At 33.8% G+C, this 26,813-nt stretch overlaps 2 protein-coding genes, 2 long non-coding RNA genes and 1 pseudogene across 4 annotated transcripts; 2 read left to right on the top strand and 3 right to left on the bottom strand.

The window, feature by feature from the left end:
* Positions 1-2,920: 2,920 nt before the first annotated feature.
* Positions 2,921-5,217, bottom strand: LOC114740112 (bifunctional UDP-glucose 4-epimerase and UDP-xylose 4-epimerase 1). Its single transcript, XM_028928242.1, has 8 exons — positions 4,813-5,217; positions 4,661-4,710; positions 4,299-4,434; positions 4,048-4,149; positions 3,654-3,963; positions 3,484-3,566; positions 3,301-3,392; positions 2,921-3,219 (listed from the first exon to the last, which is right to left on the bottom strand). Exons 1-8 carry the CDS (start codon positions 5,005-5,007, stop codon positions 3,135-3,137), a joined length of 1,053 nt encoding a protein of 350 aa, XP_028784075.1. The 5' UTR covers positions 5,008-5,217; the 3' UTR covers positions 2,921-3,134.
* A 7,131-nt stretch (positions 5,218-12,348) lies between these two features.
* Positions 12,349-14,431, bottom strand: LOC114740111 (bifunctional UDP-glucose 4-epimerase and UDP-xylose 4-epimerase 1-like). The gene is made up of 8 exons (XM_028928241.1): positions 14,231-14,431; positions 14,079-14,128; positions 13,718-13,853; positions 13,466-13,567; positions 13,071-13,380; positions 12,901-12,983; positions 12,718-12,809; positions 12,349-12,636 (listed from the first exon to the last, which is right to left on the bottom strand). Exons 1-8 carry the CDS (start codon positions 14,423-14,425, stop codon positions 12,552-12,554), a joined length of 1,053 nt encoding a protein of 350 aa, XP_028784074.1. The 5' UTR covers positions 14,426-14,431; the 3' UTR covers positions 12,349-12,551.
* A 5,129-nt stretch (positions 14,432-19,560) lies between these two features.
* On the top strand, positions 19,561-21,224 carry LOC114740114 (uncharacterized). Its single transcript, XR_003739665.1, has 4 exons — positions 19,561-19,771; positions 20,417-20,550; positions 20,677-20,702; positions 21,170-21,224. It is a non-coding gene; the product is annotated as an uncharacterized LOC114740114 (long non-coding RNA).
* Positions 21,225-21,333: 109 nt separating this feature from the next.
* Positions 21,334-24,175, top strand: LOC114740113 (uncharacterized). The gene is made up of 2 exons (XR_003739664.1): positions 21,334-21,429; positions 23,757-24,175. It is a non-coding gene; the product is annotated as an uncharacterized LOC114740113 (long non-coding RNA).
* A 1,054-nt stretch (positions 24,176-25,229) lies between these two features.
* LOC114740098 (uncharacterized) lies at positions 25,230-26,507 on the bottom strand (annotated as a pseudogene).
* Between the last annotated feature and the right edge of the window lie 306 nt (positions 26,508-26,813).

Below are 26,813 nucleotides of genomic sequence, written 5' to 3'. Positions count from 1 at the left end.
TTCTCTTTTTGGTTTCGTGCGCTCGGCTCTCTGTCATTTATTTCCTTTCCTCTTCCTTTAAAAGAGCGTCTAGGCCCACCAGGCCAAGCCCAGGGGTTCATCTCACACGCATATTTACATTCACATTCAAAATAATAATGACAATACTATACCCAAAAAACAAGAGAAAATTACGTACAAGTCTCACAGAAGAGATTTTATGCATCTAAGATCCCACGAAATGTAAAAATTACTGACATGTCTCAACGGACCTCAGAGTAATATATTCTATTTGTAAAATGACATTACTGCCCCTCACATTTCAAATTCACATTTGCTCTGTCATTGCGATTTACAACCTCAGCAGCGACTATTAACAATCCAATGAAAAGGTGTTAACAACCTAAACAGTACTCGTTAATAACTTACTTTATAGAATCATATAACCTCCACATAAGAGTAAATTATAACCAAATAGCATAATACAACAACTTTAACACTAAAATGGGAAGCTTTTTGATATCATTAAGAATTTTAACTAAACCCAATAAGATTATAGCAAAATTTTAACGCGGAGATCCATTAACAACCTCAACGGTGAGTATTAATAACCCAAAGAGAGCTGTTGACAATCTAGACAGTGTCTGTTAACAACTGACTTTATAAGATAATATAATCTCTAACAACTATATAAGATTAACTTTAACACTATTTAGTTATAGTTAGAGGTTATATTATCCGATGAAATCAGTTGTTAACAGGCACTGCTAAGGTTGTTAACAGTTCTCCTTAGGTTATTAATACTTACCGTTGAGGTTGTCAATGGATCTTTGCATTAAAATTTTGCTATAATCTTGTTGGGTTTAGTTAAGATTCTTAATGATATCAAAAAGCTTCCCATTTTAGTGTTAAAGTTGTTGTATTATGCTATTTGGTTATAATTTACTCTTATGTGGAGGTTATATGATTCTATAAAGTAAGTTGTTAACAGGTACTGCTTAGGTTGTTAACACCTTCTCATTGGGTTGTTGATAGTCGCTGCTGAGGTTGTAAATCACAATGACAGAGCAAATGTGAATTTGGAATGTGAAGGGCAGTAATGTCATTTTACAAGTAGAATATATTACTCTGAGGTCCCTTGGGATCTGTCAGTAATTTTGACATTTCGTGGGACCTTAGATGAATAAACTCTCTTCTGTGGGACCTGTGCGTAATTTTTCCAAAAAACAATAATAATAATGACAATAATAAGGAAAATGGCACAAAAACACTTATTGAATTTTAGAATAATAGACTATGACTTATTAAAATCATTACAGTAATAGTCGACGTTATTACAAAAGTAGTCAGTATAGTCTATTTATCTTTTTAAAATTTAATAAGTATTTTTCTGTCATAACATATCATTTTGTTATGCCCAGAATGTTTAAAGAAATTTTTTTAAAAAAATCTCATTAAAAATTTTGTGGTGGGAGAATTTTTTTAAAATTTTAAAATTACTAAATTGTAATCTATGACTATATATATAATATTTCTTGAAAAAATACCAAGAAAGTACCACTTAGATTTTAAAATCCTATAACCAGAAATTTATACAAAAACGTGTTATCATTAATTGCTTATCAGGTGAAGTCAATTTTAAGCGGTATTTTTGTGGGATTTTCTCATATTTCTTCGTGGTTAATCTTTTTTCCTTCCAAGTTCAAACTGCAAGTGGGCATATAGAAGCTTCTTCCATTAAAAATCTCAAATGGAGGCTCACGTTAAGTCCCAGAAAAATTATAGTTCCGTTTTATATGCTAACTGCAGCTTTGTGGGCAATGGAATGACAGAAGCCATGCTTGAGGATTTGGAGAACCGATCGGAATCAGTTGACGAGGTTAACCTTTTCTTTGTCTTTTTGTTTGTTGCCGATGCAAGATCTAAATAGTGATATTTTTTCCTAGGACAAATCTTTGTTCTTGTATTCTTTACTTTGATAATTCTTGCCTGCTTTTTATGTTCTGTTATTATATAAGTGTCACTCATTGTCATTGTCTATTATTACTAATTAATAAATTTTTAGGAGCTTTTAATAGTGAATTATATTGGTCTTTTTTTTAAAAAAAAATCTAATTCGTGGTATTAAATAGATCTTAACTTACTTTTTTTTTTTGGAGAATCTTAACTTATTTTATATCGACCTTTAATATAAGACTTAATTGATCAATTTGGAGGAATCCAAAGAATAACTAATTATTTAATTATAACATGATCTTTTTAAAATGTTTACGTGTGTCATTAGATGAAATAAGTTAGTCAAATTAGTTTTAAAAAAAACAATAAATATAAATACTTTCAAATAATTTAGTATTACCTCTGATCCTTAATACAAGAGTTAGTTGACTAATTTGAGGAGATTAGAAAACTAATTAAGTTAGTTATTTGAAATAAATAGGTATTGTTTTTCCTGAAATATCCTTATTAATTAAGTGTATTAGCTAAAACTATCATTATTATAAGGACCAAAATAAAAGTCAAACGAGTTTTTATATTAAAAACCGAGGTAATAATTTTCTTAATTCTTTTAAATTAGTAAATTAAGTTTTATATTAAGAATACCAAGGAGTAAGTATTATTTATAGGTCATGAATATCAAAACAGATTTCACCCAAACGGATTTTTGTCATATCATATCCATCATTGAAGAAATTGATAGTGACTGAAAGCTTTGCAACTAAACCAACCAAGAAACTAATTAACCGCAGGTCTCAAATAAAAGATTAAATATAAATAGAAAATATTTAAATGTCTATCTGTCTTAATTCCCAGCAATAGTTATGTTACGTACATCATCTGCAAATCAGCCCTCTAAATATTAAATTCTTTAAAATCTTTTAGTATTATATTGTATTTAATTTTTAGATTTGAAATTTAAGTAATTTTCTCTCAAAACAAATACTTTCGAAGGGTAATGATTGACCGATCCTTATCATTGTCAATCTTCAAAAGCAAGTTGTTCTTATCATGTCATAGTTCAACTTCAAATCATTTGAATTAACATCATGGAAAGAAACAACCTTTTTTTTATAAAAAAGAAAAAGAAAATAAAAGTACATAGTGCATATAGACAGCGAAAAGAGGGCAGGAATTTTAAAGGAGTTTAGAGAATTCCATCAAGCCTTCCCCTGGTAGCCCCATGGATTGTTTCTGGCCCAGTTCCATTGATCCCTGCACATCTCCTCTACACCGTATTTTGCCCTGTAAAACAAGAATTATTTTCATCATCAGCAAATTAAAACACAAATAATCCAAAATAACAGATATTATCAATGTCCTTACTTCCAGCCAAGTTCTCTCTCGGCCTTCTCTGTGGATGCGTAAACAGCAGTGGCATCTCCAGGCCTCCTTGGACACAGTTTCAAGGGAATTTTCTGCAGAACAAAGAGTCAAAAACAATATAGAATTTCAGCATTGATAATATATTTGACATGTATGTGTAGTGACAGGACGATTCAATGATACCTTGCCAGAGGCCTTTTCAAATGCAGCAACCATTTCGAGTACTGATGTACCTTGGCCAGTTCCCAAGTTATAAGCTGTACAACCTAAGCAAAGAGTTTGCCAATTAACTTGAAGCAAACCAAGATGGAAGGCAATGTTATGGATATGTAATGGAAAGGATATATTTTTACCGATATGCTCAGTAGTGAGAAGCTTTCGCAAAGCAGCAACGTGACCATCTGCCAAGTCCATTACATGAATGTAGTCTCGAACTGCTGATCCATCCTTTGTGGGATAATCATGGCCATAAACATTAAGTTCCGGCAATCTCCCCACGGCTACTTGCTGAATGTAAGGCATGAGGTTATTGGGGATGCCCCTAGGATCTTCACCAAGTTTACCACTTTCATGTGCCCCTACAGGATTGAAATATCTGAGCAAAATAATCCTCCATTCTGGCTCAGCCTTCTGAATGTCTCGAGCGATTTCTTCAAGGAAAAGCTGTCATATATGCGTTAGAGAAGAAACAAAATCAAACTTGTAAATCTCAAAAATAGGCATTCCTCTTTGGAGAGTTTTGATTACCTTAGTTCGTCCATAAGGATTCATTGCCTGTAAATTGAAATCCTCTACACATGGTATCTTTTCAGGTTGGCCGTAAACTGTTGCGGATGATGAAAAGACCATCTGTTGCATAACATGAATTTTTTAGTAGAACTGGATTTTAGAAACCTATATACTAGGTGCATACAAGATTCTGAAGCTTTTTGCTAGTATTTGAAACAGAAGAACCTCAATTAGGCTCGAAATTTCAAGTAATGGGATCATGGGCCAACCTTTTTGCAGTTATATTTTGCCATAACTTCATAGAGATTGATGGTTCCAATCAAATTAAAATCAAAATATCGGCGGGGATTGGCAACACTCTCGCCAACAGCTTTTAGACCCGCGAAGTGAATAACAGCATCAAATCTGTTTCAGCGTTAATTCCAATAAAAAGAGAACGTCTCTTAGCAACTACGCTGCTTGCATGTATTTAAGATGGAAAGAGAAAAAAACAGAGCTCTGGAAAACCGGATTAGTATGAAGCAGTATGCTTCATACTTCACAGAGTAGAGAGAGGTGTTTGCATAAAACTTGGGAGGAAGAAATGTATAAAAAAACACGAGTAAAATTGGGACTAATTTCGACCACCTACTTTGTTTTAGAGAACAGATTGTCCAAGTCTTGCTTGTTTCTGAGATCAAGCTGAAACAGAGACAGAGCAAGAGAATCAAAAGACTGAAAGAACTATTTCATGGGGAAACAAGTGTTTTGTAATCCGAACCCAACCAAGAAAACTGCACACACCTTGGTGAATTCAAGTCTATCAGAAAGTTGAGGCCCCACAAGTTCCCGAACTCGATCCACGGCTTCTATAACGGAATTGTCCAGATTATCGATGATAGAGACCTTAAATCCACTTTTGAGGAGCTGAACGACGGTGTGAGTGCCGATGAAGCCAGCCCCGCCGGTCACCAAAATGGTCTGATCGGAGCTCACCATGGTTTGGATAGATATCAAAGATGACGTGCACGGAAGAGCAAGAACAGAGGGGGCAGATTGAATTGAGAGAGAGAGGGAAAGCAGAGGGAATTTAAAGAGAAAATCAGGAAGAATTAAACGGTGAGATTCGCTGGATATGAATTGGGATTTACTAATGTTTATCTAAGTTTGATTCTGTTTAATATAAATCTTTCATGATTTGCTATGTTTGGGAGCCTCGTTTGGGAAAGAAGGATACGTATCCCAGTTTGGCGCGCTGATTATGCGCTGCGTGTGATGGAAAGGGTCGGGCAAGTGGGCTCGAGATTGGTTTGCCACGTCACGTATTGTTCAGAACAGCTGTGACCCTGAAGGAATTCTGTTTTTACTGTTAGGAGCTGTGGTTGAGCTGTCCCAAGTTTATCTATCAATTTTGGTTCTTTAATTTGTTGAATAAAAATAAGAATTTTCGACCCTTCTAATTTATTTTTCGAAGATCGTTTGTGCTATATAAAATATTGAATTAAGTTTTTTTAATTTAATTTTAGAGTTTATGACCAGTATTCTTTATTAATGGTTACTTGACACATTATTTTTCTCCTTTTTTAACTTCAGCATCCCGTATCTTTGCTTGTAGTATTTAGGCGTCTCATTTTGTTATTTTGGACTGTATTTGTTAGAATCCGTTTTGTCTTTTTTTGGATTCCGTTTTCCAAGGAGATACAAACTCTATCAATAATCTAATATTTTAATAATTGATATGAAAATAATAAATTTAATTCTTTTGCCAACTGAAAAATGGCAAAATTTAATCGATTTAATATTGTTCGAAGTAATGATTTGATATGAATTATAATCACAACAAATTTATCCGCGTAATCCTTCACCAAAAAAAAAAAAATTTATCCGCGTAATCACAAATTGCATGTATTAATACACATTTTCCTTGAAAGTACAAAAAATTGAAAATTTGTACTTAGACATAAGTTCCCCCCTTAAACTAGGGAGGGGTACTTGTATTAAGGTAGAGTTTGAGAAATATAATTTATATTAAATCATTAAAATATAAGTTTAGAGAAGTTGAAATAATTAAAATTATTCATAAAAGTGATAGAAATTGGAAGACCAGGCCTGATACCATGCATCAAACGGCTTGAAAGTGAAAAAAAAAAAAAAAGTGGTTAAAAACTCAAAATGACAAATTGGCTTCTTCTTTTTTTTTTTACCTGAGACAAATTGGCTTTTAAATTTTATAGTATGAAGTAAAAATCATGTATCTCCGAGTTGTCTAAAATTGTCTATAAATAGAAAAGAGGCTTTATGTCATTGAAAAGGGCAAAAAAAAAAAAAACAAGAAGAAGAAAACTTTTACAAGTCATGACTAGACTAGATAAGTTCACATGTCCTACACTATTCTACACTTTAAACCTAATTAACTTCTTGTCACTTGTACTGGGTCTGGTATTTAAGCGTTTTTTTAATTTTTTAAAAATGTACATGTAATTTTGTTTTCATCAATTAATTTATTCCAAGATTTTATTTTCATTTTTTACGTCGAATTTGAATTACATGTTATGCCTGCGTTCGAGAAATTTTTTTTTAAAAAATAATCATATTTATTTGTTTCTATGTCCTGTTTGATTTGAAATCTTTTTATCCCTAATTTCTGGCGCTCCTATATCACCGGATCACTTCATAGAAAAATAACTTGAAATCATGTGATTTAGGGTATGTTTGGATATGAGTTGGAATTAATTTAGAAAATCGAATTTATAAATTTATAACATTTAGTAGGAGTATAATTGAATAGCATAATTGAAATTAGTAATAACAATAACTGATAAGATATTCATGATTTTAGGTTTATAATTGATGATAATGATGATTTTGATATGCGACAAAAATGTCTAGTAACCTATGAAATACTACTTATAACCGGGCTTGTGATTGCTTTTCACATGTTATAAAAGTGTTTGGAAGATATTTAAGGAAATTACAGTTTCAACTTCAGAATTGATTTTTCACTGCATTCAAACAATCATAAAAATTATAAATAAAAGGATAATGCTTATATACGCAGATTTGATCCAATTAAGTCATAATCATGGTAAAAAAAAATCCAATTAAATGATAATGAATAAATTTTTAAATATTAACAAGATTAACCATTCAAGTTTGTTATATAATAAATAATACTACCTCTAGTGCTTAATATAAGAGCTACTTAAATAATTTGAGTAGATTATGAAAATTTGTTAAATTAGTTATTTATAGTAAATATGTGTCATCTTATCTAAAATACATTTGCTAATAATGTGTATTAGCTTATTTTGCTAGAACCATCACTTAATGAAATATTTAACATGTATAATTACTGTAAGGGTTATTTTAAAAAAATGAATAAATATGAGAACAAAAGTAGATTCAGAGTCTTATATTTAAGATCAAATTAAAAATCAAATTAACTTTTATACCACATCTTATTTTTAACATAAGAATTAGTTGACTAATTTGAGTAGAATAAAAAAATTAGTTAAATTTGTTATTTATAATAAATATGTGTTATTTTTTTAAAGTATTATTGCTAATTAAATAGATTCGTTAGAACTATCATTATTATAAGGACTATTATAAAATAAATAAATAAATATAAGAGATAAAGTAAATTAGAATTTTATATTTAGAACCAAAATAAAATATTAAGAACATGAAGAATTATATAAAAGTTAACATGTTTGGATTGGATGGAAAATAAGCCCCTTAGTAGATACGCGCATTAGGGGCTAAATATTTATACTTTTCCCTAAATAAAATACGTTTTTCCCCGGTTCATCTCAATTTTAAAGCTCCATGTCCACAATTTATATATTCATGTATGCTCCCTTTCCACAATCTATCTCAAGCCTATCAATATTTTTATTTAAAATTTATTAAAAGAAATAATCCTTTCCATTGATGCTTATTCGGAAACAACCGGCAAAAGCTTATGAAAAATTTTCTCCGTGCTTTGCTAAGCTAAACTTTTATATAATGTAAAATCATTTAAAACAAACTAATTCAAAAATCACTTAAATTACAATTTAGATTGTACTATTAAGCGTATTTTTCTCTTAATTTATGAAAATGACAGAACAAAAAACAATGAACAAACGAAGATATACACACACCTAATATTCATGGGATTGAGGTGTTTTGATTAATCATTTTCATAGTATAATGAAATGATAACTGCTGATTACTTAATTAAACTTTCTCATATAATCGATAGTAACTTTTGTATTCTTATCCAAATTTTGCTGCTTTTTAAGAGGGTAAAGGTGACAATAAAGCTTCCCGTGGTTTGAAATATTAAAGAGAACCGGATGGGTAGGTTCAGTGGTAATTTTACTAATATTCTTCCCGCCACTGCCGAACGAGGAATTATAAACTGTCGCTCTTTGTGCTCATCAAAGAGATTTAAGAACATCGTCGTTTTTATTAGTTGTGTTTTTCTGATCAAATATTAATTGTGTTGAGGTCATCAATTTAATTTTTTTAAAAATATCATTGATGATATTAGAATGGTTGTTCATATAGAATCGAAAGTGGCTATAGTGCATAAGTTCAGAAGAAGAAACCTTAATGTCGTAGGTTATTTAACGAAACTCTCACATGATTTGGAGTTTAATTTTTATACCTTTCATCAACCCCACCTTTTTTTCTCCATGAGGTTGTGATGGATGGGGAATGGGATTTCAGTTTTTTATTGAAAAAAGAATTAATCTAACAGGAACAAAGGGATACATACCTGAAGTCCTAAACACGTCCCATCAAGCCTTACCGTAGGGTCGAACCCCCCGTTCCTGTGCAACGAATCAAGTGAAACAAGCGACTCTCTTGTTAGAGTCTTCCTGTAATGCTCTCTCCATCTCACTGAAGCTCTGATTTGGATGATCGTACTATTCATACCAGACTGAGTCAGCTCACCTGCACCTGGCAACTGCTCTCGGCGACCTTAGTTTCTTTAAACCTTTTTCTGGGTGAGACAACTCTTTCTTTAAATTCTGTTCGATGAATCGCCTTTTTTCACCTTCGTTTTTTTTTTTTTTTCCGCCGGTTTGAGTTTACATGGTTGTTTTCCTGGGGATTGTTTATGAGAGATTGACACGGATGATCTGGAATCTGGATCAAAGCCGCAAAGCCTTATTTTTATAACTTTTTTTTTTTTTGGTGTTTCTGAAAGTTTTGCTTTCTAGCTCGCCATAATATGAAGCTGTAGCGAGGGGCTTTTTGGGTGAATTCCGTTTGCAATCTCCGCGTCAAGTTGCACTAGAGGGAAGAAGGGGAAATTTTGACAGATTGAATTTCCGAATCATTGCTTGCAACAAACACCTTATGTTGGAAAATTTTATTTTTCTTCTTCTCCCCATCTTTACCTTGTGTGTGTTCTACGTAGCAGATGCTTGTCCTCGTTCGATTTTCTGGGATTACATGCCAACTGAATTTTGATTCCTGGCCATTGCAAACTGTGACGCAATCAAATTATCATTGAATGATAACTTGTGTGCACCATTCAAATGGGGACACCGTAAAGTAAAAGTGACGTTGGAGCCTGCTTTTTAATGGATTGAAGTACTTATCGCGTTTTTGCCTATTGTTCTTTTTAGGTAGTGACAATGTCGACCCCTGCTAGGAAGAGGCTGATGAGAGATTTTAAGAGGCTGCAGCAAGATCCACCTGCAGGAATCAGTGTTGCTCCTCAGGACAACAATATAATGCTTTGGAATGCTGTCATATTTGGGTGAGTTGTGACGAAATTGGACCAAGATCGATCATTGTTTTTACTTCTATTATATCACCTAGCTTTATTTCGTTTTTAAGTGTATATCAACAAGTAATTTCTTCTTGATTGTCTGCTTTGGCTTGCAGCCCCGATGATACTCCATGGGATGGAGGTGAGTTAATCATTGCGTCACATCACTTAGCTGAAAATAGTTGTGAGGATCAACAATTGGGCTTGTAATTTGGGAACTTTGTGGTTTACTTTATGTTATTGATTCTTCTGTGTTTGACTAGCGTGATCAGCATCTTAGTTGGGGTTGCAATCCTGTTGCTCTCGGTGGAGTCCCATATATGATGTAGCTGCTATACTCACATCTATCCAGGTACTGTCTAGTAATTCATGCCTACTTGTATGAAGTATCTGTAATTTTTTTTTTTTTTTAGTTTTTGGGGTCTTTTGTGAAAAAGGTGGGAACATCTTTTGGATACCTTTGAAAGTCTAGGTTAGATAACAGGAAGTCGGCGTTCTGTTTTCAACTAATCACTGCTGGTTAAAGATGCACAGTTGATGTTATTTATTTTAGGGGTTTGCCAGGTAAAGAGTCTAGAAACACTCCTCCATATTTTCTCGGAAGATGTTAGTTGCAGAGCATCTTGAATTCATTCGCTTATGGTGACGGCACATATAGGGAAGATTTTGGGTGAGCTAAATCTTCCTAGAATCATGGAAATAAAGAGGAGAAATAATGACCTAATATCCTATCTGATTTGGATGAAATACACGGGCCCATTAAGCATTAAATAAATAACCATAAAACCCTAAAAACTGTGAGAGCAGCAGCCAGCAGCGCAGCCCCTTTAGGCAATCGACAGTGCTTTCCAACACTCTTCCTCAAGCCAGTCAATAGGTTATTGTTTCTCCTCTTTATTTCCATATAGCTCAAATTGTACCGCGCCCGCTTTGCATGCGGGAGGTACAGTGTTCGATCCCCTGCATCCCCACTCTTTTTGGTTTCATGCCCTAGGCTCATGATCATTCATTTCCTTTCCGCTTCCGTTAAAAAAGCGTCTAAGCCCACTAGCCCAAGCCCAGGGGCTCATCTCACGCGGATGTATACATTCACATTCAAAATAATAATGATAATAATAAGGAAAAATGACACAAATATTTATTAAATTTTAAAATGATAAATATGTGATCGTGATTGATTTTGACTTGTCAAAAATATTATAAAAATAGTCAAAATTATTATAAGAGTAGTCAGTATGATTTTTTTTAAAAAAAATTAATAAGTATTTTTTTTATCATAATGTATCATTTTGCTTTGCTGAGAATGTTTAAAGAAGACTTTTTTAAAAATCTCATTAAATATTTTATTGGTGGGGTTTTTTTAAACTTGTAAATTAATAAATTGTAATCTATGACTATATATATAACATTTATTGAAAAAGTACTAAAAATAGCACTTAAATTTTAAAATTTCATGATTAGAAATTCCTATAAAAATGTGTTATTATTAATTGCTTATCAAGTGAAGTCAATTTCAAGTGGTATTTATGTGGGATTTTCCCATATTTCTTCATGGTTAATCTTTTTTGCCTTCCAAGTTCCAACTGCAATTGGGTATATAGAAGCTTCTTCCATTAAAAATCTCAAATAGAGGCTCATGTTGAGTCCCAAAAAAATTATAGTTTTTATACGCTAATTGCAGCTTTCTAGGCAATGGAGTGACACAAGCCATGGTTGAGGATTTGGGGAACCGGTCGGAATCAGTTGATGAGGCTAAGCTTTTCTTTGTCTTTTGCTTGTTGCCGATGCAAAATTAAGCAGTGATATTTTTCCTAGGATCAATCTTTATTCTTATAAATAGAGAACTAGAGGTAGTATAAGTTAGTCAGATTTATTTGGAAAAAAACAATAAATATAAATATTTTAAATAATTTAATAACTTTTTAATTTTTTTTAAAAAGTAGTTAACTAAGTTATTATATCAAGGATGGAAAGAAACAATAAACTATGTTGTTTATAAGTCGTGAATATCAAAACAGATTTCACCCAAACGGACTTTTGTCATATCATATCCATCTGTGAAAGCTTTGCAACTAAAGCAAGAGAATAATTAACCACAGGTCTCAAATAAAAAACTAAATATAAATAGAAAATATTCAAACGTCTGTCTGTCTTAATTCCCAGCAATAGTTATGTTACGTACACCATCTATAAATCTGCCCTCTAAATATTAAATTCTTTAAAATCTTTTAGTATTATGTTGTATTTAATTTTTGGATTTGAAACCTAAGTAATTTTCTCTCGAAACAAATACTACTTCCGGTCCTAATTATAAGAGCTAGTTGAGTAATTTGAGAAGATTAATGAAAGAAGTTAAGTTAATTATTTGTAATAAACATGTATTGTTTTTTTTTTTTAAATATCCTTACTAATTAAGTGTATTGACTATAACTATTATTGTTAGAAGGATTATTTTAGAAAAAAATGCATAAATACAAGAGATAAAGTGGATTAAGATCTTATATTTGGAATCAAAATAAAAGTCAAACAAAGCCTTATATTAAGAACCGGAAGGATTACTTTCGAAGGGGAATGATTGAAAGATCGATATCATTATCAATCTTCCAAAGCAAGCTGTTCTTATCATGTTACAGTTCAACTTCAAGTCATTTGAATTAACATCATGGAAAGAAACAGCCTTTTTTTCATAAAAAGAAAAAGAAAATAGAAGTACATAGTGAATATAGACAAGCGAAAACAGGGCAGGGCTTTTAAAGGAGCTTAGAGAATTCCATCAAGCCTTCCCCTGGTAGCCCCATGGATTGTTTCTAGCCCAGTTCCATTGATCCCTGCACATCTCCTCTACACCGTATTTTGCCCTGTAAAATGAGAATTATTTTCATCATCAGCAAATTAAAACACAAATAATCCAAAATAACAGATATTATCAATGTCCTTACTTCCAACCAAGTTCTCTCTTGGCCTTTTCTGTGGATGCATAAACAGCAGTGGCATCTCCAGGCCTCCTTGGACACAGTTTCAAGGGAATTTTCTGCAGAACAAAGAGTCAAAACCAACATAGAATTTCAGCATTGATAATGTATTTGACATGTATGTATAGTGACAGGAAGATTCAATGATACCTTGCCAGAGGCCTTTTCAAATGCAGCAACCATTTCGAGCACTGATGTACCTTGGCCGGTTCCCAAGTTATAAGGAGTGCAACCTAAGCAAAGAGTTTGCCAATTAACTTGAAGCAAACCAAGATGGAAGGCAATGTTATGGATGTGTAATGGAAAGAAGGTATTTTTACCAATATTCTCAGTAGTGAGGAGCTTTCGCAAAGCAGCAATGTGACCATCTGCCAAGTCCATTACATGAATGTAGTCTCGAACTGCTGATCCATCCTTTGTGGGATAATCATGGCCATAAACATTAAGTTCCGGCAATCTCCCCACGGCTACTTGCTGAATGTAAGGCATGAGGTTATTGGGGATGCCCCTAGGATCTTCACCAAGTTTACCACTTTCATGTGCCCCTACAGGATTGAAATATCTGAGCAAAATAATCCTCCATTCTGGCTCAGCCTTCTGAATGTCTCGAGCGATTTCTTCAAGGAAAAGCTGTCATATATGTATTAGAGAAGGAAAAAAAACCAAACTTGTAAACCTCAAAAACAGGTTTTCCTCTTTGGAGAGTTTTGATTACCTTAGTTCGTCCATAAGGATTCATTGCCTGTAAATTGAAATCCTCTACACATGGTATCTTTTCGGGTTGACCATAAACCGTTGCGGATGATGAAAAGACCATCTGTTTTGCGTAACATGAATTTTTTAGAAGAACTGGATTTTAGAAACCTATATACCAGGTGCATACAAGATTCTGAAGCTTTTGCCAGTATTTGAAACAGAAGAACCTCAATTAGGCTCGAAATTTCAAGTAATGGGATCACGGGCTAACCTTTTTGCAGTTATATTTTGCCATAACTTCATAGAGATTGATGGTTCCAATCAAATTAAAATCAAAATATCGGCGGGGATTAGCAACACTCTCGCCAACAGCTTTTAGACCCGCGAAGTGAATCACAGCATCAAATCTGTTTCGGCGTTAATTCCAATAAAATGAGAACATCTCTTAGCAACTACGCTGCTTGCATGTATTTAAGATGGAAAGGAAAAAAACAGAGCTGTGGAAAACCGGATTAGTATGAAACAGCGTCCTTCGTACTACACAGAGTAGAGAGAGGCGTTTGCATAAAACTTAGGAGGAAAAAATGTATGAAAAAACACGAGTAAAATTGGGAGTAATTTCGACCACGTACTTGGTCTTAGAGAACAGATTGTCCAAGTCTTGCTTGTTTCTGAGATCAAGCTGAAACAGGGACAGAGCAAGAGAATCAAAAGACTGAAAGAACTATTTCATGGGGAAACAAGTGTTTTGTAATCCGAACCCAACCCAGAAAACTGCACGCACCTTGGTGAATTCAAGTCTATCAGAAAGTTGAGGCCCCACAAGTTCCCGAACTCGATCCACGGCTTCTATGACGGAATTGTCCAAATTATCGATGATAGAGACCTTAAATCCACTTTTGAGGAGCTGAACGACGGTGTGAGTGCCGATAAAGCCAGCACCGCCGGTCACCAAAATGGTCTGATCGGAGCTCACCATGTTTTCAGATAGATATAAAAAATGACGTGCACGGAGAAGCAAGAACAGAGGGTGCAGATTGAATTGAGAGAGAGAGGGAAAGCAGAGGGAATTTAAATAGAAAATCAGGAGGAATTAAATGGTAAGATTCGCTGGATATGATTGGGATTTACTAATCATCGTCAATCAACCAATCATTAATTATTATATTCTTAAAAACTTATAATATCTGATTCGTTTAAAAATAAGTTAAATATGAGATTATAGGATCCAAATATATTTAATTAATAAGATTTAAATAACATTTTAATTGAGATTTGAATATATTGAGTTAAATAAGAAACATTATAAATAAATACAATTTTAAATAGAGATTCAAATGAAAAAATTAATGATTAACTTTGAATTTGAATAATATTTTAATTGAAATTTGAATACATTAAATTAAATGGGAGGTATCATAATTAAATAGCATGTTAATAAGAGGTTTAAATAGAGAAATAAATAAATAATTTTAAATTTTTATCTATTTCTTATCAATTCCGTATCTCTAATTCAAATTCCATTAAAATGAATAAAAAAATATATTCCTATTAGAAGTAAATTTTAAACTATCTTAGATAATACAATTTATTAAACTTTTAAATATAATCAAATGGGTTAATCTGTGCACGGGGAGAAATTTCTGGTAGGGGTAAGTATTCGGTTTTTCGGTTCGGTTATCGGTGATAACCGAACTAACCGAATAACCGAATAGAGTAAATTTTAAAAACCGAAACCGATTAACCGAACTAACCGAAACCGAATTAACCGAAAATTTCGGTTCGGTTAACCGATTAACCGAAATATATAAATATAAAAAATAATTTTAAATTAAAAATAATAATAAAACACAATTACAACTATTAATTAATAAATATTTCATGATTCAATATGATTTATTATAATAATATTTATTATAACCATATTTATTGAATATAAATATATTTAAAAAGTTTACATATACCCACATATATATTTATTATACTAATATTTATTAAATATAAATATATAATATATTTATTTCGGTTATTCGGTTATAACCGAATTTTTTTTCTACTAACCGAACCGAACACCGAAACCGAATTGTTTAAAAAATAAAAACGAATATATAACCGAAAACCGAAATAACCGAACCGAAAAACCGAAATTGAATTCGGTTCGGTTCGGTTTTCGGTTACGGTTCGGTTTTGCTCACCCCTAATTTCTGGTGTTTATCTAAGCTTGATCTTGTTTAATATAAATCTTTCATGATTTTCCATATTTGGGAGTCTCGTTTGGGAAAGGATGATGCGTATCCCGGTTTGGCATGCTAATCATGAGGTGTGTGTGACGGAAAGAGTCAGGCAAATGGGTTTAAGATTGGTTTGCCATGTCACAAGGATTGGGTCTAGCAAAAGAGGCTAGTCTCCTCTAACGTGGTGAACTAAGGTTTGAATTCTCGCTGAGAGAAGTGTCCACATTTAGTACCCGATAGTGCCTCGAATGGAATTGTCTCCAATAAGAGGATACCTATATTTTAGTAATAAAAAAAAAAAGAAGAAAAGAATAACTATGACCTTGAAGGAATTCTGTTTTTACTGTTAGGAGCTGCGGTTAAGCTGTCCTAAGTTTATACTTTATCCATGAATTTTGATTCTTTAATTTGTTGAACAAAAATAAGAACTTACGACCTTGCTGTGTAAAATATTGAATTAAATTTTTTTATTTAAATTTCTTTGACCTGAATTTTTTATCTAAATTTAAAAGTTTATGAACCATATTCTTTATTAATGGTTACTCAACACATTATTTTTTTGTTTTTTTTAATTTCAGAAATCCCGCATCTTTGCTAGGAGTATTTCGAAGTCCCATTTTGTTATTTAGATTTAAAAGTTTATGTCCGAATTTTTATTTAAATTTAAAAGTTTATGAACCATAACTGTCTTAGCTTTTGTCGCGCATATATTATCTAAAGCCGTTTTATTTTGTATCGAGTTGGTGGTAAAGGACTTGTAATTGATAAATGGGTAAGAAAATCATTTGGGAAAAAAATTATGCCAAAGGTTTAGGAAGGCTCTTTCATTAGTGAAGAGAACAGTAGTTCATATTATAACACTTGCTTTAGGAAGGCACTTGCATTATGAAGGAATGATTTTAATTCCCTCATTCTGGATATTTAAAAAAAAAAACATTATGATAAATGAATGACAATTCCTCAATATTCTAGAGGAAAATATGTCTACAATGATCCTGCCTAGACAACCTGCTTCAGTTTTGAATGCAATTGCCAGGTCCATGGAGCGCTGTGTAAACTGTTTCATACTGTGATGTGGATGGTTGGACTCGTCCCTTTGTGTTGTGAATAGGATTCTTGACAAATATTTGAAAATCAAAACTCTTGCGTACATGGAGTGCCGTATTACTAAGTTTATAGTATTTCACGGGAGAGATGTCTTCTTGGGTCAGCACTAAAAAGGCAGCTGCTAAGTTTGGAGTTACAAGCATGTGTAACTGCTCTCATTTAATACCTTTGTAATTATGTTTGTCCACTTATCTGCATTCCATTTTTTCAGAGATTTATGTTGCTGATATATTCAGATTGCCCAGAAAAGCTATGCTATGTTTTTCATGGGTCTGATCCGCCATGATTTCAAAAGATGTTTCTTGTATATTTAGGCATTTCTAAACCTTCATTTTTCCATCATTGTTGTCCATCATCTTCTCTTATAGAAGATGAATTTTGATAATTTCTCTGCTGATCATGCAGAGAACGCATAAAAAATGTTAGATTAGGAGGTTTTATTTATTGTAATGTTCTATTGTGAAATACAATTGAATTGGTTGGAGTTCCCGAATTACATGCATCCCTTGCAACGCACAGGTAACACAATCTAGTTTTTGGGTTCCGTTTTCCGAGTAGATACAAACTCTATCAATAATCTATTATTTTAATAATTGATACGAAAATAGTAAATTTAATTTTTTTGCCAACGGAAAAAATAGTAAATTTAATTGATTTAGTATTGTTTGAAGTAATGATCTGGTGTGAATTATAACCACAACAAATTTATCCGCGTAATCACAAATCGCATGTATTAATGCACTTTTTTTTTTTTTGATGAGTTAATGCACATTTTCTTTAAAAGTACAAAAAATTGTAAATTTACACTGAGACATAAGCTTTTCGCCCTTAAACTAGGGAGGGGAACTTGTATTAAGGTAGAGGTTGAGAAATATAATTTATATTAAATTATTAAAATATAAGCTTAGAGAAGTTGAAATAATTAAAATTACTCATAAAGTGATAGAAATGGAAGACCAGGCCTGATACTGTTGGTGGCTTCATGCATCAATGGTATCAATGGTATGAAAGTTTGTTAGATTAGTTATTTGTAATAAATGGATATCATTTTTTCTAAAATATTATTGCTAACTATGTGTATTAGCTTATTTACCTAGAACCATCATTTAATGAAATATTTAACACATGCAATTACTGTAAGGGATACTTTTAAAAAAATAAATAAATATGAGAGAGAAAGTAGATTTAAGATCTTATATTTAAGATCAAATTAAAAATCAAATTAACTCTTATCTTACATCTAGTGCTTAATATAACAGTTAGTTGAGTAATTTGAGTAAATTAAGAAAATGAGTTAAATTAGTTTGTTTATAATAAATATGTGTTGTCTTGCTTAAAATATTATTGCTAATTAAATATGTTGGTTAGAACTATTATTATTACAATGACAACCTTAAAATAAATAAATAAATATAAAAGATAAAGTAAATTAAGGTTTTATATTTAGGATAAAAATAAAATATTAAGAACATGAGAAATTGTATAAAAGTTAACATGTTTGGGTTGAATGGAAAATAAACCCCTTAGTAGATACGTGCATTAGGGGCTAAATATTTCTATTTTTTCCTAAATAAAATACGTTTTTCCCCTGTTCATCTCAATTTTACGGCTCCATGTCCACCATTTATATATTCATATATGCTCCGTTTCCACAATCTATCTCAAGCCTATGAATATTTCTATTTAAGATTTATTAAAAGAAATAATCCTTTCCGTTGATGCTCACTCGGAAACACGGGCAATCGCTTATAAAAAATTTTCTCCGTGTTTTATTTAGCTAAACTCTTATACAATGTAAAATCATTTAAAACAAACTAATTCAAAAATCACTTAAATTACAATTTAGATTGTACTATTGAGCATATTTTTCTCTTAATTTATGAAAATGACAGAACAAAACAACAATGACCAAATGAGGATACACACACGCACCAAATATTCATGGGATTGAGGTGTTTTGATTAATATTTTCTTAGCAATGAAATGATAACTGCTGATTATTTAAGAGGTGTTTGGCAATCCTAAAAAATGTTTTCAAGAAACACTTTTTCATAAAATGAGACAAATTTTTTCACATATTTATTTCATAAACCGTAAAGACACTTTTAAAATCATAATTTAGTTTCTATCTAAATACTCATTTAGTTAAACTTTCTCATATAATTGATAGTCACTTTTGTATTTGTTGATTCGAACTAACGGTCCTATAAATTATGAGCCTACTTCTTACTAACTGGGCCAACTCTTGTAGGTCAAATTTTGCTGTTTTGTTAAGAAGGTAAAGGTGACAATAAAGCTTGCCGTGGTTTGAAATATTAAAGAGAACCGGATGTGTAGGTGTAGTGGTAGTTTCACTGACATTCTTCCCGCCACTGCTGAACTAGGAATTATAAACCGTCGCTCTTTGTGCTCATCAAAGAGATTTAAGAGCATCGTCGTTTTTATTAATTGTGTTTTTCTGATCAAATATTAATTATGTTGAGGTCATCAATTTAATTTTTTTGAAAACATCGTTGACGATATTAGAATTTCTGTTCATAAAGAATCGAAAGTTGCTGTCTGTTCAGAAAAAGAAACCTTAATGGCGTAGATTATTCAACGAGACTCACATAATTTGGAGTTTAATTTTTATACCATTCATCAGCCCCACCATTTTTTGTCCATGAGGTGGTGATTGATGGGGAATAGGATTTCAGTTTTTATTGAAAAAAGAATTAATTTAACTGGAAAAAATAAGGAGACATAGCTAAGGTCCTAAACACGTCCCATCAAGCTTTGCCGTAGGGCCGAACCCCTTGTTCCTGTGCGACAAACCAAACGAAACGAGCGACTCCCTTCTCAGGGTCTTCCCGTAATGCTCGCTCCATCTCACTGAAACTCTGATTTGGATGATCGTACCACTCATACCAGACTGAGTCGGCTCACCTGCAGCTATTAACTGCTCTCGGCGACCTTAGTTTCTTTAATTTCGGACCTTTTTCTGGGTGAGACAACTCTTTTTTAAATTCTGTTCGTTGAATCGCCTTTTTCACCTTCGTTTTTTTTTTCTCGTCGTTTTGAGTTTACACGGTTGTTTTCCTGGGGATTGTTTATGAGAGATTGACACGGATGATCTGGAGTTCTGGATCAAAGCCGCAAAGCCTTGTTTTTATATTTTTTTTTCTTAGTCTTGTGAAATGAAAGATTTTTGTGTCGCTGAAAGTTTATGCTTTTTAGCTGGCCATAATATGAAGCTGTAGCAAGGGGTTTTTTGGGTGAATTCCGTTGCAGTGTCCGAGTAAAGTTGCAGTAGAGGGGAGAAGGGGAAATTTTGACGGATTGAATTTCCGAATCATTGCTTGCAACAAACACCATGTGTTGTAAAACTTTATTTTTCTCGTTCTCCCCCCCATCTTTACCTTGTGTGTGGTCTATGTAGCAGATGCTTGTCCTTGTTCGATTTTCTGCGATTACATCTCGACTGAATTTTGATTCCTGGCCATTGCCAATTGTGACGCAATCAAATTACAATTGAATGATAACTTGTGTGCACCATTTAAATTCAGACACAGTAAACTAAAAGTGATGTTGAAGCCTGCTTTTTAATGGATTGAAGTATTTATCGCGTTTTTGCCCATGGCTCTTTTTAGGTAGTGACAATGTCGACCCCTGCTAGGAAGAGGCTGATGAGAGATTTTAAGAGGCTGCAGCAAGATCCACCTGCAGGAATCAGTGGTGCCCCTCAGGACAACAATATAATGCTCTGGAATGCTGTCATATTTGGGTGAGTTGTGACGAAATTGGACCAAGATCCATCATTGTTTTTACTTCTTTTATATCACCTAGCTTTATTTCCTTTTTAAGTGTATGTCAACAAGTAATTTCTTCTTGATTGTCTGTTGGCTTGCAGCCCCGATGATACTCCATGGGATGGAGGTGAGTTAATCATTGCGTCACATCACGTAGCTGAAAGTACTTGTGAGGATCAACAATTGGGCTTGTAATTTGGGAACTTTGTGGTTTACTTTAATTTGTTGATTCTTTTGTGTTTGACTAGCGTGATCAGCATCTTAGTTGGAGTTGCAATCCTGTTGCTCTCAGCGTCGTCCCTCTCATATTTTCTAAAAGATTTTGAGAATCTTGATTGGTCTCTGCAGTAATATCATGAAGCTAGGAGATTTTCTTTATAGAACACATATATGGGTTCTGCAATTCAGTTTTATTAAATTTTGTGGATATCTTTTCAAAATTTTCTCACGGTTTTAACTTGTTTACTGTGTTGTATAGTTGATACTCTACTTAGAGGTGCCTGTCAGTGTTATGGACACTGGATGTCGTATTTGCTATCAGTTGATATCAGCATAACTAATTATACTCACACAACTACAAATTGAGTTATTTAGGACGTTTAAGTTGACACTTCAATTTACGGAGGATTATCCAAACAAACGCCAACTGTACGATTCGTCTCTCGAATGTTTCATCCAAAAAAAGTTTGTCTTGAGAATTTTACCTAATCCATAAATTCCCCTTGAAACTAATATGCCTTTTTGAAAAAAATTTCACCTTTTCAGTTTATGCCGATGGGAGTATATGTTTGGATATATTACAAAATCAGTGGAGTCCCATATATGATGTGGCTGCTATACTCACATCTATCCAGGTACCATCTAGTAATTCATACCTACTTGTATGAAGTATCTGTAATTTTTTTTTTTGGGTCTTTTGTGAAAAATGTGGGAACATCTTTTGGATGCCTTTGAAAGTCTAGGTTAGATAACAGGAAGTCGGCGTTTTGTTTTCAGCTAATCACTGCTGGTTAAAGATGCACAGTTGATTTTATTTATTTTAGGGGGTTGCCAGGTAAAGAGTCTAGAAACACTCCTGCATATTTTCTCTGAAATTCCCCTATTCTCTACTGATAGCAATACCAAATTGCTTTCCATGTATTATCTCACCTCGACTCAATATAGACTATTAAGAAGAACCTCAAGCCATGCCTCTGTTGATTTGTCGCAGACTTTCAGTTAATATCTTTATGGAAATTCCTTTTGTCTACAAGCTGTACTGTTTCTCTTGATAAGAAATGATTATTTTCTTTTCTTTTTACATTTGCATTTTACCAGTTGGAATTAAATTGTCTTAGTGAATCGGAAGATTTTAGTTGTAGAGCATCTTGAATTCATTCGCTTATAGTAACGGCACATATAGGGAAGATTTTGGGTCAGCTAAATCTTCCTAGAATCATGGAAATAAAGAGGAGAAATAATAACCTAGTATCCTATCTGATTTGGATGAAATACACAGGACCAGTAAGCATTAAATAAATAACCATAAAACCCTAAAAACTGTGAGAGCAGCAGCGCAGCCCCTTTAGGCAATTGGCGGCGCTCCCCAACACTCTCCCTCAAGCCAGCAAATAGATGCCAATCATTCTGGGGTTGGAACTCAGCGCCTCAAATCTGTCCTCGGTGAGCACTTTGGTTAAAATATCTCCCACTTGTGCTTTTGCGTATATGTAGGAGAGTTCGATGATTCCTACTTCAATTTGATCCTTTATGATCAATTTCCACATGCTTAGTCCGACCGTGCAATATCGGATTGTGTGCGATTCTTCTTGCAGCCTTGTCACCACACCAAGCCTTGATTGGCTTATCAACCTCAATCTCAAGGTCCTTTTACAATCTCCTTATCCACACCATCTCACATATTCCATGTGATATATATCTGTATTCAGCTTCAGCTGAACTTCTAGGAACGATCTCAGGCTCTAATACCATGAAGATTTTAGCTGCAGAATAACTTGAATCCATTCGCGTGTGGTAACGGTACATTAAGGGAAGAGTTTGGTCTGCTAAATCTTCCTAGAGTCATGGAAATTAACAGGAAAAATAATAACCCTACATCCTATCTGATTTGGCCAAAATACACAGCCCTATTGAGAATTAAATAAATTACCATCAAACCTTAAAAATTGTGAGAGCGTTGCAGCCCATTAGGCAATTGGTGGCACTCTCCAAGAGAAATTCACCTAATGGTTGGTATAAAGTACACATCGGAGGTCTGTCTAGCTTCTGTTTATAATCCTTTTCATTTTATGTGCTATGTGAGAATGGTGTCCATGATCGAGACATATTTATTGCACAAGCCACTACCAATTTAGTACTGATTCTGGTCCTTAATATAAGAGCTAGTTCGATTTTTAATTTGGTTTTAAATGTGAGACCCTAATGTATTTTGTCTATCATATTTATTTATATTTTAGTAATATTTTTTTGTAGTAGTGCATATATTAAATATTAGTTTTAACTAATATACATAATTAATAAGGGCATTCTAGGAAATTCAACTCACATTTGTTGCAAATAACTAACATAATATTTTTTCTTAATCTATTCAAATTAGTGAATCAGTTCTTATATTAAGGACTGGAGGTAGTTTTACCCTAATTATGCATCCAACAGGCGCAATGTAGAAACCACAGATCAATAGGTAATGGCTATGTCTGCTGATTGCCTGAAATGATTGTATATGGTAGAATTAACATGACCAGGTACTGTGAGTCTTGCTATGGATGTCCATAAGACAGTTCAATAATTCTATGAATTTTTTTTCTTACTTTTGGATGATTTAAGAAATTAACAGTTAATATTAGAAATTCTTGTTGTGAACTGTATATCGAACAATATTATGAAAATCAGAACAGTGATTGAACTAGTTGAAACTCTGGTTCCAGGTTCATGGGTCTTGAGAACAATATGGGCTGGTTGGCAAGTTTTTTTTGGTTCAAATTTGGTTTGTAATTTGTTGTGAGGATAATTTTCTAATTGTAAAGTACTTGAAAATTCGGACACTTGTACATGTTTTAAATGAAGTTTTCTGTTGAACAAGTGTTTTAAATTGTAATTGTTTGTGCTATGCCCCTAGAAGTCGTCAGCACCCGCCATTTTTTATTATTATTTTCTGAAAGGTGATAATCATTTTTGGCAGTCACTGCTTTGTGATCCCAACCCAAATTCTCCTGCAAACTCAGAAGCAGCTCGAATGTTTAGCGAGAACAAGCGTGAGTACAATCGAAGAGTGAGAGAAATTGTGGAGCAGAGCTGGACAGCTGACTAAGCCCCCCATCCATGTAAACTTGTGGGCATTCTGCCTGTCTGAAGCTATTGATGAATTGTGTTAAGTTATGCTGCCACCATTATGAATCATTGTGAAAACTTATCAACTTATTTCCTTTATTCATCACTGTTCTGAATGTTAGGATCATTTCATCTTTAATCGATTATAGCTTATGCATTGTTCAAGTCTGTTTATGTAAAATAGATGTTCTGTGTATCAATCTGCATTGAATTGTTATCAACATGGTTTAATACCAAGTTTCAGTTTGCTGAATTGGTTATGATGACAAAGGGTTTGAAGTATTTGCTTGGGTAGATTTCTTAGCTTGTAGTTTCAAAATGTGTTTATGTTTTAGGCCTGAACTGAATTTTTGGGCCTGAAATGTTAACACACTTTTTATTTACTTGTCTGTGATGATATATAGCAGAGTTCTCTCAGTACCCCTTGATACAAAAGCGTGGACTCCACGGGCCATGAAAGTAGCATCAGTGAAAAGTGACTTGTTTCTTGCCAAAAGTTTCCAACATAACAAACCAACTGTGATTAGCCATTCCTGGCTCAATTTGGAATTGAGGTTGGTCTTCTTTAAAAGAAAAAGAAGAAGAAGAAGGAATTGAGGTTGGTCTCCATCCGGTCAAGGATGGAAGTAGCAAGGAAATCGGTAAGGGTGCTGAGGACCAAAATGTTTCTTTAGGTTTAAGGCTTATTGTTAGTTTGCTTCATGTTTCTTTCCGTTATCATTTCTCGTTATTTTTGGCCGAGGGATACAGCTCGACTCTCAAATACGCCCGCTAAACTAAACATGGTTTGCAAATTAAATCTCAAAATGAGTTATAAATATTAAATCCCGATCCAGTATAAGGGATTTGCATGTCCCTGATGTGTTTTATGCCTTGTATACATATCAAGGGATGAAAAAAGTGAACTCAATGAAAGACAAGAATTAGTGAAATGAGGGCTTCTTCCTCCTCTCTCTCTCGGGGGGAGGGGTTGTTCCCCTTAAAAGATGCTGTGAGTAAAAAGTAAAGATAAGCAAAACAACACTTTTGAGATTGGATACAGCTTTAAATTGTGAGAATGTGTATTATAGACAACAAACACAGACGATGTCCAACGACCAAACACGATTAAAAACAGTCTTCTGACGCCAGACCACAAGAAACAATCTTCACCAAATCACCAGGCCTATACAACACGAGAACAAACGGGGTTCGAAAACGGAATAATTAAAAGGTTCAACCGCGAGCTTCTTAAACCCTCTCTTCAGTTAGAGAAGCATCCTACAAGAGAGAAGGAAATAAGATTAGCTTCATGTATATGTTTCTACAGTGGTATCCAGAAAAGCTAAATTATTGCATAGTAAGCTTCTGACCATGTTTCTTTGTCTCCCATGATTGTCACTTCAGGAGGTGAAGGGCTAACAGTAGCTGAGTTGAAAAAAATATACAAACATAAAAACATTAGACTAGCAGGGCTAAAAATGTCTCATAAACTGTCATAAAAGAGCTATTGATGCACGCGTACTCTGCTCAACTTCACTTTTCTTTCCTTTCTCCATGACCTTGCCTTTTTCTTTGCCAGCTTCTTGCTTGCTTGGCTTCTCCGATTTTTTCAATGACCTGCGACTGCCGGTTTCTAAAGCTGATCTTGAATTTGAAGAATTCTTGCTGGCATCTACTCTCGCCCTGGATCCGCCATTATTCTTCTGTCCAGTCACTTTCTTGACTGACTCTTTCGCAGGAGAAGAAATTTGAGTAGAATCAATGTTTAAACACTTTGGTTGAGTTTCCCAGTACCCACGGTAGAAGAAGAGCTGCGCACATCTTCATCAGAGGATCGGGTCCCCTCTTCTGGCACCTGCGAAATAGTTTCAGATATCTGCGACTGTTGTGTCTTATCTTCAGTATCAGTAATATTATAGCTTTCGAACAATTCTTTCACAGGTTCTCCAAGATCAGCAAGATTATGTCGGCGCACATATGACTTAACTCATCTCGCATCTTCTTGAAAGGCTGTAATAGATGTAAAAATAGTAACAAAGGAAAAGATAGGTTAACTGATATACAAACAAACCAGAACAGAATACCGAAACCATTTGTAAAGCCTAAATACAACACACATCAAATTCAACTGACATAGGATGCTTGAAAGATTTAGAAGAAGCGTGAAATGAAGCAAAACAAAATAATATATGCTTTCGTGTTGTGTATCACTGCATTTCGATGTATGACATTACCTCGCATCCTGCCTCCAACGCTAGTTTGAAGAAGCCAAGTGAAATTGAGTGCTTCGCAGAAGATTCTGAGACCTTGATCTGGGATAACCAATATGAAGATTTAGACAGCATGTTGAACTTCGTTCGACTTGAAGATCTGGAAATGTCAGAAATGGGTGTTTCGCTTCTGCCTTGACCATTAGCAGGCCTCCTTGTTCTGGTCTCCGAGATCGGTGTAATAGTGCTAGACAGCTTTGGTCCTGGAGTGGGAGCAGCTTTGGCAGGAATAGAGAACCTCCTGGGGGTTTAGCAGCCGCAGACTTATCCTTGCCAGAGAGATCAAGAACTCCCACGCTTTTACTTACACTTGAAGCAGCAGGTCTTACCCTAGAAAAAAGGAACGAGATGCATCAAAGGATGATAAGCAAGGGATGTGAATCTCCAGAAGACTGCAGCCACACACATAACATATCTTAAATTCTTAATTAATATTCTCCAATGATGTCAAATTCTGTGCAATGAAGATTTGATAATTGATGGGGTTAAACCAATTTGCTCTACCGCAACTCCCAAATATCGGAGTCCAGCTAAATCATCTTCGTCCTATATTAATCACTAAATTATTTATTTCCATCCAATCCCCAATATGTAATTGCATAGCTCTTCTATCCCGGCAGTTTTTTTCCTGGCAAGGAAAACACTTATACCCAGTG

Source organism: Neltuma alba, unplaced genomic scaffold, assembly GCF_004799145.2.
Source record: "Neltuma alba isolate B1F8T4 unplaced genomic scaffold, ASM479914v2 tig00003057_pilon, whole genome shotgun sequence".
Lineage (NCBI taxonomy): Eukaryota > Viridiplantae > Streptophyta > Magnoliopsida > Fabales > Fabaceae > Neltuma > Neltuma alba.
This window is presented reverse-complemented; position numbering and strand designations above follow the sequence as displayed.